Source organism: Hippoglossus hippoglossus, chromosome 19, assembly GCF_009819705.1.
Source record: "Hippoglossus hippoglossus isolate fHipHip1 chromosome 19, fHipHip1.pri, whole genome shotgun sequence".
Classification (NCBI taxonomy): domain Eukaryota; kingdom Metazoa; phylum Chordata; class Actinopteri; order Pleuronectiformes; family Pleuronectidae; genus Hippoglossus; species Hippoglossus hippoglossus.
The window spans coordinates 235,569-254,383 of NC_047169.1; the positions used below are offsets into that span (position 1 = coordinate 235,569).

At 47.1% G+C, this 18,815-nt stretch overlaps 4 protein-coding genes and 1 long non-coding RNA gene across 7 annotated transcripts; 2 read left to right on the forward strand and 3 right to left on the reverse strand.

The window, feature by feature from the left end:
- The first annotated feature begins 1,041 nt into the window (after positions 1-1,041).
- Positions 1,042-6,179, forward strand: atad1b (ATPase family AAA domain containing 1b). 2 transcript variants are annotated; one of them, XM_034569752.1, is made up of 10 exons: positions 1,042-1,136; positions 2,918-3,111; positions 3,463-3,561; positions 3,821-3,941; positions 4,366-4,566; positions 4,665-4,771; positions 5,042-5,131; positions 5,221-5,271; positions 5,376-5,506; positions 5,655-6,179. In XM_034569752.1, the coding sequence occupies exons 2-10, from the start codon at positions 2,938-2,940 to the stop codon at positions 5,773-5,775; spliced, it is 1,095 nt and encodes a 364-aa protein (XP_034425643.1). In that variant the 5' UTR covers positions 1,042-1,136; positions 2,918-2,937; the 3' UTR covers positions 5,776-6,179. The 2 variants fall into 2 exon arrangements, with proteins under 2 accessions (XP_034425643.1, XP_034425644.1); XM_034569753.1 differs by lacking the exon at positions 1,042-1,136 and adding an exon at positions 1,264-1,286.
- A 1,824-nt stretch (positions 6,180-8,003) lies between these two features.
- On the reverse strand, positions 8,004-12,082 carry minpp1b (multiple inositol-polyphosphate phosphatase 1b). The gene is given in 9 exon segments (XM_034570872.1): positions 8,004-8,796; positions 8,799-8,867; positions 8,870-8,944; positions 9,218-9,351; positions 9,475-9,605; positions 9,727-9,824; positions 10,057-10,251; positions 11,145-11,345; positions 11,485-12,082. Coding segments are annotated over 9 exon segments (1,416 nt in total). The 5' UTR covers positions 11,891-12,082; the 3' UTR covers positions 8,004-8,689.
- A 312-nt stretch (positions 12,083-12,394) lies between these two features.
- lect2l (leukocyte cell-derived chemotaxin 2 like) lies at positions 12,395-13,611 on the reverse strand. The gene is made up of 5 exons (XM_034569832.1): positions 13,482-13,611; positions 13,242-13,353; positions 12,944-13,095; positions 12,678-12,853; positions 12,395-12,521 (listed from the first exon to the last, which is right to left on the reverse strand). The coding sequence occupies exons 1-4, from the start codon at positions 13,510-13,512 to the stop codon at positions 12,687-12,689; spliced, it is 462 nt and encodes a 153-aa protein (XP_034425723.1). The 5' UTR covers positions 13,513-13,611; the 3' UTR covers positions 12,395-12,521; positions 12,678-12,686.
- Positions 13,612-14,418: 807 nt separating this feature from the next.
- Positions 14,419-18,640, reverse strand: bbs1 (Bardet-Biedl syndrome 1). Of its 2 annotated transcripts, none has more exons than XM_034569827.1 (7): positions 18,390-18,640; positions 16,760-17,176; positions 16,497-16,679; positions 16,003-16,134; positions 15,766-15,872; positions 15,522-15,642; positions 14,419-15,390 (listed from the first exon to the last, which is right to left on the reverse strand). In XM_034569827.1, exons 2-7 carry the CDS (start codon positions 17,129-17,131, stop codon positions 14,560-14,562), a joined length of 1,746 nt encoding a protein of 581 aa, XP_034425718.1. In that variant the 5' UTR covers positions 17,132-17,176; positions 18,390-18,640; the 3' UTR covers positions 14,419-14,559. The 2 variants fall into 2 exon arrangements, with proteins under 2 accessions (XP_034425718.1, XP_034425719.1); XM_034569828.1 differs by having other exon boundaries at positions 14,560-15,390; positions 18,565-18,605.
- LOC117752494 lies at positions 17,146-18,285 on the forward strand. The gene is made up of 3 exons (XR_004612091.1): positions 17,146-17,204; positions 17,272-17,299; positions 18,209-18,285. It is a non-coding gene; the product is annotated as an uncharacterized LOC117752494 (long non-coding RNA).
- Positions 18,641-18,815: the final 175 nt, after the last annotated feature.

Consider the following 18,815-nt stretch of genomic DNA (forward strand, 5'->3'; position numbering starts at 1 on the left):
TTTTTTATATGACAACCATAGTAGCTGGAAAATAAATTAAAAGTATAAATGAACATAGATTAAAAGACCAGGTTCCTCTTCACCTCTGTAGCTGACAGTCACATCTCTACTGATCCATCTATTCTTCTAACTCTGAGGAGCAATGATTTCATGAGCTTCTTTACAATAAATCCATCATCATAGATGATGGATTTAATAACTTAGTACAACAACTGAGCTCATTGTAATTGTCCCTATAAACATCCCATAGAAACATTGTCTGACCAGACAGTCACCTTGGGGTTAGTTTGGCCCCAGCTCCACTGTGAGGAACCTGAGTTAGGACCAGGACATGTGACCCACATATAAAACAAGTCTCTAGGACAGCTTTCTTCCACCTGCACATTATTATGAACATTAGGAACATCCTGTCTCAGAAGGAAGCTGAGAAACTCGTCCATTTGTTCCCTCGAGACTGGATCAGTGTGACTCTTTATTATCAGGACGTCCCAGTAAGTCTGTGAAAAGCCTCCAGTTGGTCCAAGATGCTGCAGCACGAGTGCTGACAGGAACTAGGAGAGATCATATTACTCCTTTGTGTCATCTGCAAATTCAAACTGTAAAGTGACAGAAGGAGATGGAAACTCGTCACATCCTCTTTGGAGAGAAATAATGAGCCGAGAACATCATTTTTTTATAGAAAACTTAAAACATTATTTATACCAAATAACAAGGGACATTTTGCACAAATTAGATTATATAAAAGAATAGTGATAAAATAATAAATAAATAAATAAAATACGAATTAAATGATAACATCCTAGTAATAAGTTTTCTTTTAGTTCCACTCGAGGTCCTCAGATATCTGGAAGTCTTCTGCTGCTCAGACTGAGCTGCAGATTTAATGTTTTCATCTCTGAGATGTTTCTGTTTCCTTCAGTTATTAGTTTCATTTATATTCTGTTTTTTAATTTGTCTTTGATTTGATAATCTTTTGTAAATCTGATCGTATTAAATAAAGTTGTTTTTCAAAATCCACCTTCTCCCTCCTGCTCCCTGCAGGGGGCGGGACTGAGATTCCATTCAGTAGAAGAAGACAACCCGCATCAGCACCACAGAAGAAGAGCAGACAGGAAGTGCAGCTGTGACCGGAGCAGGTGATGTGTGTCTGTCTGCGTGTGTCTCTGTGTGAGTGTGTGTGTTTTACCGGATTAACATCATTGTCTGGAGATTTTCTCTCGGACTTAGTGGCGCGTTGCCGGTTTCTCCCCGGGGAGAAGCTCCGCTGCGGCCGGAGAGCCCAGAAGGTCAAGCTAATGCTACGGTTAGCCGCTAGCCGCGCGGTGTTTTCGGTTTAATAATGAGGGTAGCGGGGTCCTCGGACCTGCGGGGGTCCGGTCTGTGGTCCTCGGACCTGCGGGGTCCGGTCTGTGGTCTCGGACCTCTGGTCTTCTCTCGGACCTCGCGTGCGGGGTCCGGTCTGTGGTTCTCGGACCTGCGGGGGTCCGGTCTGTGGTTCTCGGACCTGCGGGGGTCCGGACTGTGGTCCTCGGACCTGCGGGGGTCCGGTCTGTGGTTCTCGGACCTGCGGGGGTCCGGTCTGTGGTTCTCGGACCTGCGGGGGTCCGGACTGTGGTCCTCGGACCTGCGGGGTTCCGGTCTGTGGTTCTCGGACCTGCGGGGGTCCGGACTGTGGTCTCGGACCTGCGGGGTCCGGACTGTGGTCTCGGGACCTGCGGGGGTCCGGTCTGTGGTTCTCTCGGACCTGCGGGGGTCCGGTCTGTGGTTCTCGGACCTGCGGGGGTCCGGTCTGTGGTTCTCGGACCTGCGGGGGTCCGGACTGTGGTCCTCGGACCTGCGGGGGTCCGGACTGTGGTTCTCGGACCTGCGGGGTCCGGTCTGTGGTTCTCGGACCTGCGGGGGTCCGGACTGTGGTTCTCGGACCTGCGGGGTCCGGTCTGTGGTTCTCGGACCTGCGGGGTCCGTCTGTGGTCTCGGACCTGCGGGGGTCTGTGGTTCTCGGACCTGCGGGGGTCCGGACTGTGGTCCTCGGACCTGCGGGGGTCCGGACTGTGGTTCTCGGACCTGCGGGGGTCCGGTCTGTGGTCCTCGGACCTGCGGGGGTCCAGGGGAGCCTCAGTGGGACCCTCCCAGTGATACAGTTTCTGTTTGCCTGGAGCGTCGGTGTCAGTCAGAAGAACGTGTCACCAGATTCAGTTCAACATGTCTTCACTTCCTTTTAGAAACAGAAAGTGTCTTAGAGTTAAAGTGAGAAACAGAAACTAATCTTAACGAGTGGGACACAACTCGTTACGTCATCAGCGAATCCGCCGTCCAGACGTCCACCCAGACACACACCTCTTTACTATTCTTTGGTTATTTTTGTTTACGTAGTTTTATGTGAAGTCCAACATTTTCTCAAGTGTTCTTCTCTTTACTGTTCCAAATGTTTGTGTTTTAATAAAACCCATAGAGAAATGGAACAACACTATTCACAAAACAAAGGGGTGGAGTCAAGTGGTAGGGGTGAATTGGGACAGACCCTATAACTGAAGACCAGAACTTCAACAATTAAAAAACCACTGGATTTTATTACAATAAAAACATTTTCATTCATAAATATTATTGATGAGCTGAAACATAATTATTATCTTCATTGAGAGTTAGAAACTGTTAACGAGCTGCTTGAGAGTCTGACAGAAGAATCACATTCTGATCTTAACTGTAACATCTTTAGTTGTTAAGACGTCAATGTCTCTTCTCAGGTTGTTCGTATATATCTCAAAAACACTGAGTGAATTTCTTCAAATGAGTTTGTTTTAAACCTCATGAGTGTGTAGACTGAAACTGCACTGGGTGGTGGAGACAACCACAGGGGGGACTTTAGTTTCTTTCATTAAGTTACTGGTTGTTGTTGTTGTTTGTGTTGTTGTTGCAGCTCTGTGTGTGTTCATCACCATGGGATTGAGGGAGGTTCCAGTTGAAAACATTGCCCGTCCTCTGGGCAGGAACGAGGTCATCGGCCTCCTCTTCCGTCTCACCATATTCGGAGCTGTCACCTACTTCACCATCAAGTGGATGGTGGACGCCATCGACCCCACCAGGAAGCAGAAGGTGGAGGCTCAGAAACAGGTGAGTCAGACACTTTGACCTGTTTTAGTCACTGGTCAGAGGGACAGGAAACACGCAGCCAGTCAAACTGTTCCTTAAGGCTCCGTCCACACTAACTCACACTGGTCATGTGGTGTAAACAGGAAGTAGATTGTCTACCCTGCAGTTGGTTGCCTAGTTAATGAAAAAACTACAAACGAGGAACAGAAAGAGCCGGGATGTCTTCTCTTGGAGTGACGACTAGGTGGAACTGTCACTGACAGTTAAGGTCGAGTTATGGTTCTTCAGTGTGGGCGGAGTCTGACTCATTTCACAGTCATCTGCAGCGTTTGTGAAAATGTCGGCGTCAAAGACTTTGTCTTTGTGTCTCAGGCCGAGAAGCTGATGCGTCAGATCGGAGTAAAGAACGTGAAGCTGTCAGAGTACGAGATGAGCATCGCAGCTCACCTGGTGGACCCGCTCACTATGCAGGTAACACTTCTTCATTCACTCATTTATCAGACGCTTCGTTAAAGACTGAGCCTCAGTTCAGGACCAAGACGTTTCGCCAGATTTTACTTCCAAGAACTTTTATCAAGGAACTAAAAGGTTCATTGATCGTATGAAGATCTAAATGAACAGGAAGTTGATAGTAACAGACATTTTACTTTAATAATAAGTTGATTGATCAAGAAAATAATCAGCAGAGTGATTGACGGTGAACGTGATTTTTGTGGTAATGTGACTGTAGATCACCTGGAGAGACATTGCAGGTCTGGACGAGATCATCACCGAATTAAAGGAGACAGTGATTTTACCTGTTCAGAAGAGACACCTGTTCCGGGGCTCCAGGCTGCTGCAGCCCCCTAAAGGTTAGAGACGGAACAATGGGAGGGAGAGGGATGGAACAAATAAAGGATTAAAGGAGGGAGGAAGGATAGATGGAGGAAAGCATTGAGGAATGAAGGATGGAAGCGAAGAAGACAGGAAAAAGAAGCAGGGAGGATGGATGAATTGAAAGTAGGAAAAAAGGGGAGGAGGGAAGAAAAGAAAAACAAAAGAAAGGTTGAAGTTGAGAGATGGACGGATGAGGTAAAGGAAGGTAAGGCAGCACTAAGGGTTGGGTGAAGGAAATCAAAGAGACGAAGAAGGAAAGGAATAAGGGTGGAAGGAAAGAAGGAAGAAAGTGAAGAGAAAAGATGAATTAGGTTAGAAGCTGAAAAGGGGAGGAAGGAGAGGAGGAATGAAGGTGTAATGGGTCCAGACCATAATTCTCATCCTGTCACCTGGTTACAGGCGTGTTGCTGTACGGGCCCCCTGGCTGCGGTAAGACGTTGATCGCCAAGGCGACGGCCAAGGAGGCGGGGTTTCGTTTCATCAACCTGCAGCCCAGCACTCTGACGGACAAGTGGTACGGAGAATCCCAGAAACTGGCGGCCGCCGTCTTCTCATTGGCTGTTAAACTGCAGCCGTCAATCATCTTCATCGACGAGATAGGTGTGGTACCAATTGAGGGGCGGCCATGTGGTGCAGTACCTTCCTCTGACCAGCAGGCATCAGTGTGTTGACGTGTGTGTGTGTGTGTGTTTCGTCAGACTCGTTCCTGAGGAGTCGCTCCAGCTCCGACCATGAAGCCACCGCCATGATGAAGGCTCAGTTCATGAGTCTGTGGGACGGACTGGACACCGACCACCACTGCCAGGTACAAACACGGGATGTTCAGGTCACATGAGTGGCTAGCCTTAGCCACAGGCCTCGCCGCTAGTCTGACACGCCCCCTAACAAACCTGGGTACAGCGAGAGCGTAGTCTGACATTTCCTAAATGTGCCATAACTGTTGACAAATCACAACAGAGTGGACCAGCTGACTTTATAAGTAAGGGGTCTTAAAGACACGGCTGAAAAGAGAAGCTGCAGCGATGGACAGTCGAGGAAAGTCATGTTTTAATGTGTGTGTGTCTGTGTGTGTCAGGTGATCATAATGGGAGCCACCAACCGTCCTCAGGATCTGGACTCTGCCATTCTGCGTAGGATGCCGACCAGGTTCCACATCAACCAGCCTGTACGACTGAATCACGAAATGAACAACGATTTAAAATCTTAACGACGACGCCGCCAATGACGTGTGTGTGTGTTGTGTTTTTTGTGCAGAGTGTGAGTCAGAGGGAGCAGATCCTCAAACTCATCCTGGAGAACGAGAGCGTGAGTTTATATAAACAGATTTATTTAAATTAGGTCGCTGATCATCGATTTTATTTATATATATATATATTCTGCATTGGGTGATCACCTCGGTCTCTCCGCAGGTGGACTCCTCGATCGACCTCGTTGACGTCGCCAAGGAGACAGACGGCTTCTCAGGAAGTGACCTCAGAGAGATGTGTCGTGATGCGGCGCTGCTTTGTGTGCGAGACTTTGTCCACAGTCACGACGACAGGTATCTGACAGAAACGTCTCATAAGGAGTTATGTGTTAATAATGAATTCATGTAGACCTCATGTAAAACCTTGTAGGCGCACATTGATATTTTCTTTGTCTTAAGAACCGAAGTCTTTTATTCTTCCAAATGTTTTTCTGTCTCTTAGTTTATCCGAGGACTGCATTCGTCCGATCCATCAGTCCGACCTTCAGAGGGCCATCTGCAAGATGAAGAAATCTAAATCTGCAGGCGGACAGGGCGCCTTGCTGCACGCCGCTCTGGACTGATCACATGACCTCAGCCTGCCGTCACAGGTTGGACTTCACTTAGCGCAGCCTCACATGTTTAAATATGTTCAACATGTGCCACTGCTTTTCTCTGTTGGTTTGATTTCATGATCTACCACTTTCAGACGCAGAAAAAAAAAACCCTGTCACAGAAACGTTTGAGAATCACTGGTTGATCCAGAAATGAAAACTTTTAATTATTTGTTGAACTGGTCCAGAGTTCTTCTGCCTGAAGATGTTTAAACTTAAAGAAATGTCTCATTGTTGTTAAATGTAATTTTGAAACTCGATCCTGCTCTCGAACCCATGTCAACGTTTAAACACTCTGTTGCTGCTCGCTGCAGAAATGACTGTAAATAAAGTTTGTTTGGAGATTTTCAGACTCAACCTGGAGGAAACAGTGAGTTTGTTGGGGACTATTTTCAGCAGCTGTATGAGTGAAAATCACCTGAATTACATTTTGAGTCATTTTTCTGAAAATAAAACTCCTCAGGTTCAGAGTAGCTTTTTGTTCTGAATACCCATGAGCCTTTATGGCCCGTTGCTATGGAGACGCCTCCATCTACAGTTGTATCATTAGGTGAGTCGAGATAGATTTGGTCTGACTTGATCCACTGATGTGATCTGCAGGTGGACATCGGAGGAAGTGAGACGCATATGGAACTGAAAACTGCAGTAAAGTGAGGGAACCTTAAAGGCCCTGTATTTTACACCTTTCTGGGATTTAATTTGAGGTATTGGTTCCCTAAGATAATATATATTAGTGGCTGGGTGGGGCTGAGAGAAGAGTGCGATTCCATGATGACATCATACGGAGAGAAAGTACGAAACGAGACGTTTCAATAACACATTTCTTAGAATGGACAGAGTGAAGAAGTCCGGAGTGACTGTTTTCATACTCTGAGGCCCCCTACTGGCCCCTTCAAGTCATTACAGATAGTAAAAGCACCAAAGATGTATTTTACACAATATGGGCCCTTTAACGCTCACAGTAAAACACCAAGTCAGTTCGACTTCAGATATCAATCTGTCCATTTAGGAAACAAGTGATTGTGAATCAGTGGAAATAAAATAGGTTAAATGAAGACTCCATGAGGAGGCATGAGGCCGACGCCCTCTAGTGGGACCTGAGCTCACAGCACCGAGCAGCTCCATTCACCAGACAACACCAGGACCAGCAGGTTCCCCACTGGAGCCTCGTTCTCCTCACAGATGAGCAGGTTCACACTGAGCACATGTGACAGGTGTGAACGAGTCTGGAGAAGCTGTGGTGACATCATCTATGACCAGTTTGGTGGATCAGTGACGTCTGAGGAGGACGATCCTGGGAGGGTCAACAGACCTTCATGTCCCAGCCAACGGTTCCCTGACTGCTGTTAGGTACCAGGATGAAAGGGTTATGTCCAGAGCATCATGTCCAGACGTCAGGAGAACATGCAGGCAGGAGGAGGCCACACCCACTGAGTCACATGGTGACTTGATGAAATTCACACACGTTGGATCAGCCTGTGGTTTCAGTTTGTTACTGGGATGTTCAGTGTGGTTTTGAATCCAGTCTCTAGACTGAAGACTCAGTTTCCATTGAGACATAAAAAAGCTGAAATCTAAGATACTTGATTTCTTATGAATTATAATTATTCATTGATTCATCTGTAAATGTCAGTTTTGGTTAATGAAAACCAAAACTGTGTAGTTAATTCCTGTTATGATGTAAAAATGTCTGAAATGACAATGAAATTAATTTAATACAATAATGGAATCATTACAAATATTTGATCAAGATATTGAAAAAGTATCAATTAAAATGTGTCATGTAATTATTGATAAAATTAAAGTTGATGCAAATAAAGGGCAACAGGTGACAGGATGTCAAATTCTTAATATGAAATAAATATTTTTTACCTGAAGGAAAATAAAATATCAATTAACTTAAATTATACCAAATGTCTTTAGATTTTTTAATAAAGTAATCAAAGCACATAACCAATCAATTTAACTTCTAGCTGCCTTGAATTTGACTTTTACAATCTTTCCCTTTTTCTTAAATTAAAAACAAATTACGTTAATTTTAAAATCGTTTCACACTGAACCCAACACTTATTAATATTTATTGTTCATAACATGACTTCTGGAATATGAAAAAATATTTCAAATTTTTAGTTTGTTTTTTGTTACAGGATAAAAAGTTACAAAACGCTGTAAAGATCATTTTTAATATTCAGAATGTATTTTTAAAGCTTTTATTTAGAAAGATTTGGCATCACAGAAAATAAAAACAAAACAAATTTTAAATAATCTGAAAAAGGGACAATTTATAAAAATCTGAATCGTCACTTTTAACCATTTTAGGCACAAAGGCCAAAATCAAAATTCACCCTGACGGCAAAACTAATCTATTCCATCACCACAGATGAACCAGAGCTTTTATTGTGAAAACCTTCCCTCAGACTGAGACATCCCATAAGTAAAATCATCAACAAATCTGAATCAGTAGAAAATCAAATAAACCCGTCACATGATCATTAACATCAGATTAAATAAACAACGTAAAGTTTCAAAGAAAAACTGTGTCCTCGTCGAGGTTCAAAGGTTAAAAGTTCACTGAGTCGTGGCGTCTCGTCTCCTGAGTGTATGACCAGCAGGGGGCGCTGCTGCCTTTAAATCGCTGCAGAAGAAGAAGAGGACATTAAACCTTGTGTTACTGGTGAGACATAATAAATCACACTGGACGAACATCCGTCAGTCGTCGACTTTCTCGACATCGACGTCAAAAGTGCAGCGCCGTTGTTTCACTAACACGACAGGACGATGCTCGTCACATGATGTTTCAGGATTAACATCTCGTTCGTGCAGGTGCTGCAGCTGGGCTGTGATTGGACAGCTGGCGTTAGGGAGTGACTTGGTGTCTCACCTCTCAGAGCTCAGTGTGTTGGTCCTCGACCTCCGCTCCTCCCTCACACTCCATGTGGAAGTCACAGCCGTCCAGTAGGTGGCGGTACGTGGCCCGGACGTCCCGGTACACAGCGGGGCAACCTCCGATTCCAGCCCCGGGAATCGAACCGGAGACTCGTTAATGAGTAGCTGCACGCGGGGCCTCGCTGGCAGTCGTACAGGACGAAGAGCAGGTTGGCGGCGTACGGGACGATCCGGCTGGTCCGGAAACTTCTTCCTGAAAAAACGACACCGTCTGTTTTCATTTCTTTAGTTTGAGAGCAAAAATAAAAAGACGAAACTAAATCTACAAAATTTACTTAAATAAAATACGTTTCGTTTTCTTGGGCTCACATGACGTCACATGAGCGCAGATGCTGCAATACTCAGAGCGGCCACTAAGAACATCTGTAGCAACCATGTTGTGAGAAATGTTACAAACCCACAGGCGTGATCTCACACTACGTCCTCATGTCTGATTGGACGTCAGGGCAGAGGCGGGGCTTCGTACCGTGCTGTGATTGGTAGTTGTTGGCAGTCGGCGGAGTCTGGTCTTTGTAGAGTCCCAGCAGGGAGAGGAGGGGGAGGAGCGTCTCAGCGTGACCCAGCAGGATGGAAGCCGGCTCGGGCGACGCCTCACTGGACCTGTCAGAGTTCAGAGGTCACGTGATGATGATGGTCGGCGCTCGGACAGCTTCGTCCAATGAAAACAGATTAGAAGGAGAAAATTAACTTGATTGATTAATTGATCTGTTCTTGAATATCGACCTGCGGGGACGTCCAGCTTTGTCGAGCGTCCTGAAGATGTGATGGAAGAGAGGACAGCTGGACAGACTGCTGATCACATGACCATGAGAGCGCTTCCAGTACTGCTTCAGGTCCGACTTGTACTCCAGCACCTGTGGAGTGGACGCTAACATGTGACATCATCACCGCTGAGACGACCTCTGACCCTCCCGTGTGTGTGTGTGTGTGTGTGTGTGTGTGTGTGTGTGTGTGTGTTCAGTCATACGTCTGCACCTTGGCGTCGTTCTCGTCGAACAGGAAACACCACGGAGAATAAAGAGATTTGATGGAGAGCTCATAGGAACACAGGAAGAACGCTGCTTCAACAAGATCTACAGGAGACACAGGGACAGACTTCAGTCTACAGGAGACACGGGGACAGACTTCAGTCTACAGGAGACACAGAGGGACAGACTTCAGTCTACAGGAGACACGGGGACAGACTTCAGTCTACAGGAGACACAGGGGGACAGACTTCAGTCTACAGGAGACACGGGGACAGACTTCAGTCTACAGGAGACACAGGGGGACAGACTTCAGTCTACAGGAGACACAGACTTCTACCTGGTGTGAGTCGGTGCTGAGGAAGGTTCAGTCTCTCCTCCGTCCTCCTCCTCACTCCCTCCATCTCGTCCCCATGTTTGAACTTGTCCACCTCCAGCAGCGCCGAGCGGTTGTTCTCCACACCCTCCACGTAACCACGGCAACGCTCAAAGAAACGCATCAGCTGATCGTCCACAACGTGGCTGTACCTGTCCTCTGCAGAGACACAGTTTCACACAGATGGTGTTACAGGTGAAGCACACCTGAGGGTGTGTCTGTCTGTGTGTGTGTGTGTCTGTGTGTGTGTGTGTGTGTTAGTTACAGGTGAAGCACACCTGAGGGTGTGTCTGTCTGTGTGTGTGTGTGTTAGTTACAGGTGAAGCACACCTGAGGGTGTGTCTGTCTGTGTGTGTGTTAGTTAGTTACAGGTGAAGCACACCTGAGGGTGTGTCTGTCTGTGTGTGTGTCTGTCTGTGTGTGTGTGTGTGTGTTAGTTACAGGTGAAGCACACCTGAGGGTGTGTCTGTCTGTGTCTGTCTGTGTGTGTGTGTGTGTGTGTGTGTGTGTTAGTTACAGGTGAAGCACACCTGAGGGTGTGTCTGTCTGTGTGTGTGTGTGTTAGTTACAGGTGAAGCACACCTGAGGGTGTGTCTGTCTGTGTGTGTGTTAGTTAGTTACAGGTGAAGCACACCTGAGGGTGTGTCTGTCTGTGTGTGTGTCTGTCTGTGTGTGTGTGTGTGTGTTAGTTACAGGTGAAGCACACCTGAGGGTGTGTCTGTCTGTGTCTGTCTGTGTGTGTGTGTGTGTGTGTGTGTTAGTTACAGGTGAAGCACACCTGAGGGTGTGTCTGTCTGTGTGTGTGTTAGTTAGTTACAGGTGAAGCACACCTGAGGGTGTGTCTGTCTGTGTCTGTCTGTGTGTGTGTGTGTGTGTGTGTGTGTTAGTTACAGGTGAAGCACACCTGAGGGTGTGTCTGTCTGTGTGTGTGTGTGTGTGTGTGTGTGTTAGTTACAGGTGAAGCACACCTGAGGGTGTGTCTGTCTGTGTGTGTGTGTGTCTGTCTGTGTGTGTGTCTGTCTGTGTGTGTGTTAGTTACAGGTGAAGCACACCTGAGAAGTGGGTGTGTCCCCAGTGCTCCATCAGCCCGTCCTGAAACGCCTCCACGCTGCTCACACATCGATGCTTGGAGCTGGTCCTGAAACTGATCCTCCTCTTCATCAGGTTCTCGTCCGACAGCAGAGACGGGAACAAGGTGGCCAGGCGTCCGGCCAGCTGCCGCAGGTCGTCCCTGCCTTTCATCACCAGCTGACCTGAGGAAACATTCACAAGATCAAAGCACATCTGAAGTTCAGAGAGGAAACAAGACGATTGTTAATTGATACAAAACATTAATATCAAATATTATTAGAAATTAGTGACGTTGATATTTTATAAATATATATATTTTACCGTCCATGTCCTCGGTGTACCACATCTCCCAGCGGCTCTGGATGTCCCGCAGCCAGTCCTCGGAGCCGCCGGGGCCTCTGGAGGCTTCTCCCCGGACCAGCTGGCTCAGTCTCTGGATCCTGCGGATGTTCTTGACGGTCGGGTAGCGGCTCCCGTGCCTGATGACGGCGGTCAGGTGGACCGGGGAGCAGCGCTCGGTGTCCGGGGCCATGAGGACGGACGCGTTAACGGAGAACACGTCCCGCAGCAGCTGCGGGTTCACCTCTTCGTACCGGGTCTTCGTCCCGAAGTAAGCGGCGATGTGCGGGATGTCCGGGAGCGACCGGGAGGAGCAGGACAGGCGGGCGAGCAGCAGGCTGACAGCCGCCACCAGGACACGGTTTGTGGGCAGTGAAGCGGAGAACATGTCGGTGAGAACCGGAGGAAGATTCAAGTCACTTTGTTGATGTTCCGGGTTCAAATGAACTTTGACCCCTAAGTCCCGCCCTCTCTGTGTTCGACCAATGATATTCCAGAAGTTTTTATATATTGTTTTTTATTATGATCTTTTTACGACTTGTTTATTAAAACATCTGACGTCACTCGATCACAACTTCTTCACCCTGGAAATAAAAATAAATGTTTCAGAGACTGAAAAAATAATATAAATAGGAACACGTCAGGAGCACGTCAGGACTTCAGTTGTGTGAAAACAGGTTGATAGGAGGAGTTTATATATACGTATATATATACGTATATATATATATATATATACGTATATATATACATACATATATACATACATATACGTATATATATATATGCTCCTGACGTGACAAACTAGTTCCAGATCAGTTACTGTTCATCTGTTTTTATCTCGTGTTTTCATTCACTGATGTTTGTGTTGATGTGTGAAAACTAAAACTTTATCATCTTTACTATAATAATTTATATAATTAATATGTCAGAAAGAAACAAACAACAGAACTTGTTTTGATGTTTTTATTGATTCTCCATGAGTCCATTGGGTCCAACACTGGCCCCGCCCACAAGGACACACTTGAACATACATGTCACATGACCGTTCACATACTCTGGAACGCGGGCGTCTTCATTATCGTTTACAAAAGTCTCCGTTTCTGTTCGTCCAGACTCAACACAACCCCAGAGTTTTTAAAGTGAAACGTGTCGGTGTGGGAGGAGCCAGCTCCCCCGTGAGGCTGTCAGAAGTATTGAGTGGGGTCACTCTTGTCACACATCTGGACATGGACGTGTGACGTCATTCCTGGATAAACGCTCTGCATGGGCATCATGGTGCCGATCCGCTGACCCTTCCTCACCTCGCCTGATGTTCGGTCTGGATTGACGTAGAACAACTTGAAGCACAGACCTGCAACAACACGTTCAACAAGACGATCAATGACCTGATGACATCACAGTAACTCCTCTGTATTCTGCTGAGAGGGGGCGGAGCACCGACCTCCTCCTTGCAGGTTGATGCCGCTGTTAATGGCGGCCTTATTGGCGTCAGTGTAGACGGTGAGTCGTCCTCGGAGGGTCACGTCAAACGGAGCGTAGACTATTGATCCGTCGCTGCACACGATGTCCAGACCTTTATGGTCCCTGTTTTCCCTGAAACACACGCAGCCAATCAATAATCAATTCAGCTATTTACTTTTTTTGTGTTATATTTATCTTTATTCTCTGGTGTCAAAGTGTAAACAGCTGCAGGGCCTATGTTTCCCTTGATGCATCTGTGTGGTTGTGTTTTTTGTTACCGTCTGGCTCCATAGTGACCTTGACCCCAACTGTCCGATGTTCGCCTGGTGTTCGCTGAGTTTCCACTGCAGAGCTGTCCGAACCGAACAGCATCACACACACACAACGCAGCTGCGCACACACACACACACAGAATTGATTGTGTCTTTTAAGTTGTGTTGACATGTGTTGGTCAGTTTATGTTTTTTTATCCCTGAGCTGTGGATGAATCTGTCACATGAGTAAATTCAGTTTCTCACCCAAAACGACGACAGCCCCGACAGCTCTCATGTTCAGATCCACGTTCCTCCGCTCACACTCAGTTGGTTCAGACTCGTCACGTTATAAAGACGCTGAAGTTTCGACACAGTGAAAAGTCCAGAGACAAACAAACAGTTACAGGATTTTTTATTATTTCACAACATGAAGCTGAGTCACTTTCCTTCTCTGGGACCGAATCAAACCTCTGGACTCAAACAGCAGCTGTTTACCTGACCTCTGACCGAGTTTACATGTGATCAGATGCAAACAAACACAACAAATAAAGACGGCTCCTTAAAAGTCAAGCCTCTTCATCATGATTGCACAGAATTTGGTTTTTGATGTAGTTGTTGTAAAATGTGTCGTGTTCCATAATTTGTCCAGCCTTGAGCCAAGTTGTAACAATTACAAACGTGAAAAATTCAATAATTTCAGTCGAAATGTGTTGATTATAAGTTTATTTTATTTTTCTACAAACCAGACTTCATTTAAAAAAACACAGAATTTAAGAACATGTGTGTTCATGTTTTTTATCCCTGAGTTGAAACTACATGAATCTTTGTGACCTTACAAACTGAAATAAACGACAAAGTGAAAAACATTGACACAAACTTACAACATCAGAAAAATCTACATTCACCTGATGAATTAACGTCTCATCTTACAATTCTATAAACGAAAATATCCGTTTTCTTTGTGACAAATGATAATGTCGTCATCCTGGTATGGAGGTAAAGAAAGGAGAAAATAATGTGAATTGGTCACAGCGTTTTGTATCATGTGACTAACAGAACAGAATCTGATTGGACGGTTGAAACCGTTTGACTTTGCTGTTTTAAAAAAAAGACAGAAGAAGGTGCTTTTATTTATTCAAGATTAATATGAACAACATTCATTCATCAAAATAAAATATTTAAATGTCATAAATTTAGTGGAACTTAAATTACATTTTTCAGTTTTTGTATTTCTCTTTCTTTGCCTCCGTACTTTGATCTAATGATTTTTAACTTCAAGTCTCCAAACGTTACGCCGCTGTGTCCTTGTTTCTGTTTTAAATAAAGTTGCAGCACGACGTGGTCAGTTTAGCATCAGTCCCTCGCTCACCGGCATGTTGATGTGAGCGGTCAGCAGGGGGCAGCTCTTCCCCTCGTGCAGGACGAACACCTTGATGATGTCAGAGATGCCCTTGTCGCTGGTGCACTCCACGAAGGTCTCGACGGGGTAGACGAGTCCGGGCACCAGCAGTGGGATCCTCATGTACGGGTTCCTCATGCGGTACAGGCTCTCGTCGTACAGGAAGCTGATGGCCAGGTCCATGACGGGCCGACAGGCCGCCGTGTTCTGAACGTTCAGGGTCAGTTTGAAGGATGGACCCAGACCCTGAACCACGGCATTCATCTTAAGCGGCTCGGAGAGGCTGGAGGACACCGGCGACAGGCTGGACTCCAGGGCCTTGACATAAGCTTTGGCAGCAGCGAGTCGCATGCGGCTCAGGTCCATCTGGAAGGCGCGGTGCATGGCCACACCGTTCTCTCGCTCCCGCAGCGTTTGGTCCACATACAGCTTGGTCTTCTTGGGCACGTTGAGGCGGACGCTCTGGGCCAGCGGCGGCCCAGGGGCGGTGTCCCTGTCGTCGAACGCCGCCGTCCTCTTCAGGATCTTTACCATCAGGCCACCTCCCTTGGTGGTCATGATCAGCGTCCCGTCCTCGCGTCCGTACCGGCCAAAGCAGATGCTGGTGATCACATCTGGCGTCTTGATGGTGCTCAGCAGGTTCTTGTCTCGGTACAGCTGCACCTCACAGTTAGCAAGGCCCACCAGAACCGCCTGGAACCCCCGTGTGGGAAGGTCCATGGCCGCCATGGTGGTGATGGGAGCGGGGAGGATGGTCTGCCACAGCTTCTTCCCCTGAGGACACAACGCCAGACATTGTGATTGGTCAGACTCACGTCAGGTGGTTCATTGAAGTGGAAGACCCCCCCCCCCCAAGCTCAATCAGGTTAAGTCAGGTTGTTTTGTGCCTAGGAAGTGGCGTTTACCTTCTGCGTGAAACCCTGCAGACTCTCGTCGGTGCAGCCGACCACAACGTTCTTCCCGACTCTGACCAGACCCACCGGGTGAGACGCCAGCTCGACGCAGTACTTTGGTTTGTCCGACTCCCTGAGGAGCAGCACAGGCGCATGTCAGCTCCCATCAACATGTAACTTCACGTTGGTTTTTAAAACAAATCTTCGTCAGTGAACGTCTTCCGGACATGTCAGAGGTTGTGTTTAAGTGTCTCACCTGCGCAGGATGTAGATGTTTCCATTGCGACACGCCACCGTGATGCGAAACTCCACGTCGAACTGACCCGTCACATCCATCATGGTGGGAGGAGCCGGCAGCGTCATCTACAACACGTCATTTCAAAAAGCAACAAAAATCAAACCGCGCTGACGTTAGAGATCAGAGCCTGATAACGACGCCTGTGTTCCTCCGTGGCTCAGGCTGCAGAGAAAGTAGTCCTGAGTGGCACGTTACCTTGGACAGGATGATGAAGGCCTCGGGGTCCAGGACGTAGACGTCGCTGCTCTCTGTCCCGATCACCAAACAGCTGACGCCGTCCTCATCGGCCGTGCTCTTCTTCAGAGTCCCGATGCAGGTGATGACCGTCTGAAACAACATCACAGATAATCAATAATCCATAATGATCAACACCGTTTTAACTGAGACGCCACTTCCTGTCTCTCTCTTCTGCTGCGTTCACGTCACTTTAAAATAAAAGACGACATGATGGCTCCCGAAAGTGAAGCCAAATCATCTTGGTTGCCCCCTGGTGGCTGGCTGCAATATAGGCTATAAACCTCCTCCATGTAAGCAGATGGGACATGGACTCTGGATTCTGAGTAGAAGTTACATAAAGGATGCTGTCAGCCATTTTAGGTAGTTTCTGCATGTTTATGATGTTCAGCACTAAAGTCACTTGCCATGTTTGTTAATTGATGAAATGATGCTGATGATGATGCAACTGTTACCTGTCGTCTGATTGGCTGCTGTTTGTGTAGCTGGACGAACTCGTCCATGTCGTTGGTCTCCAGAGAGAGAAACCTGAGCGAACGTACGGACAGTGGGACATCTGCCTTCTTCCTGATGCTCTCCAACATCTCCTTCAGAGTCAGAGGGTCGATCTGACCCTCCCTCGCCTGCTGCCACACGTCCTGACCAATCAGAGCATAGCAACATGTCACAGGAACACTGATACCACAACCCTGAGACCAACCACGACGCAAACACTCACCTGCTCCAGCGTATTGACCTCCAGACCGGGCAGCGTGAACTTGAAGTACGGCCTCAGGTTCTTGTAGACGTAGACGCAGGGTCCGGACGCCACAGCGACAGCGGGGATGCGCGGCTCGTGCAGGTCCATGAAGAAGGCGACAAGGCCAGAGGGAAGGTCCAGCAGGGTGCTCTCACTCAGCAGCGCCGTCCCACGGTACACCTTCAGCTTCATGCCTGATGAACCTGAGCCCAGGTCGCCGACCACCAGCCGACTCTCCCCGTCCCCGCTCAGGTCCGCCAGGTCCACGCAAGACGAGAAGGTGAAGAGGCCCGCCACTGGGTCATAGTGAGCGTCCAACCACTTCCCTCCATCACTGCTCGACTCAGACATGACCACGTACTTGATTCACACTGACACGTCTGACAGGAACAGCTGCTGCACAAGGTGAGTTACACACAGGTGAGTTACACAGGTGAGTTACACACAGGTGAGTTACACACAGGAGTTACACACAGGTGAGTTACACACAGGAGTTACACACAGGTGAGTTACACACAGGTGGGTAACACACAGGTGAGGGTTACACACAGGTGGGTTACACACAGGAGTTACACACAGGTGAGGGTTACACACAGGAGTTACACACAGGAGTTACACACAGGTGAGTTACACACAGGTGAGTTACACACAAGTGGGTTACACACAGGAGTTACACACAGGTGAGGGTTACACACAGGAGTTACACACAGGAGTTACACACAGGTGAGTTACACACAGGTGGGTTACACACAGGTGAGTTACACACAGGTGAGTTACACACAGGTGGGTTACACACAGGTGGGTTACACACAGGTGGGTTACACACAGGTTAGTTACACACAGGTGAGTTACACACAAGTGGGTTACACACAAGTGGGTTACACACAGGTTAGTTACACACAAGTGGGTTACACACAGGTGAGTTACACACAGGTGAGTTACACACAGGTTAGTTACACACAGGTGAGTTACACACAGGTGAGTTACACACAGGTGGGTTACACACAGGTTAGTTACACACAGGTTAGTTACACACAGGTTAGTTACACACAGGTTAGTTACACACAGGTGGGTTACACACAGGTGGGTTACACACAGGTTAGTTACACACAGGTGGGTTACACACAGGTTAGTTACACACAGGTGAGTTACACACAAGTGGGTTACACACAGGTTAGTTACACACAGGTGAGTTACACACAAGTGGGTTACACACAGGTTAGTTACACACAGGTTAGTTACACACAGGTTAGTTACACACAGGTGGATTACACACAGGTTAGTTACACACAGGTTAGTTACACACAAGTGGGTTACACACAGGTGGGTTACACACAGGTTAGTTACACACAAGTGGGTTACACACAGGTGGATTACACACAGGTTAGTTACACACAGGTTAGTTACACACAGGTTAGTTACACACAGGTTAGTTACACACAGGTTAGGGTTAGCTGATCAATAACTGGTTAATGACAGATCATGAAGCATCAGGGTTAGTAACGATATTTATAATGATGATAATATTTATATTTATAAAACAATGTGGTCGATTACTAATCAATACTGAGGAGGTGTGAACCATAAGAACTATTGATGATCAACTAACCCTGACCAGCAGCTGTTGTATCAGCAGGTAATCCCCCTCCGCCGTCACCGTTGTCATGGAAACGTCTCGTCGATCCTGGCGGCGTCTTGTTATGGTCGCGAGGCAGCGCGAGGTCTGAAGGAACACGATCGATGATCGATGTGATTGATTCAGACGAAAACAGACGATAATCCACCTGGTCCTGGTCCTGGTCCTGGTTCTGATCCTGATCCTGGTTCTGATCCTGATCCGGCTCTGCGCCGTCCCCCTCTGATGATGTCATCAACATCCGCCGGCCAGTACTTTTTAAATATTTTCTTAATTGGATTTTGTTTTGTAAATATCTGAACAGTTGAATCATGTTTTTCTTAATGTAAATAATAATAATAATCTTTGTGTTTGATCTTTTCATCATTTCTTGTCTCTTCAGTCGAACTTCGTAATCTC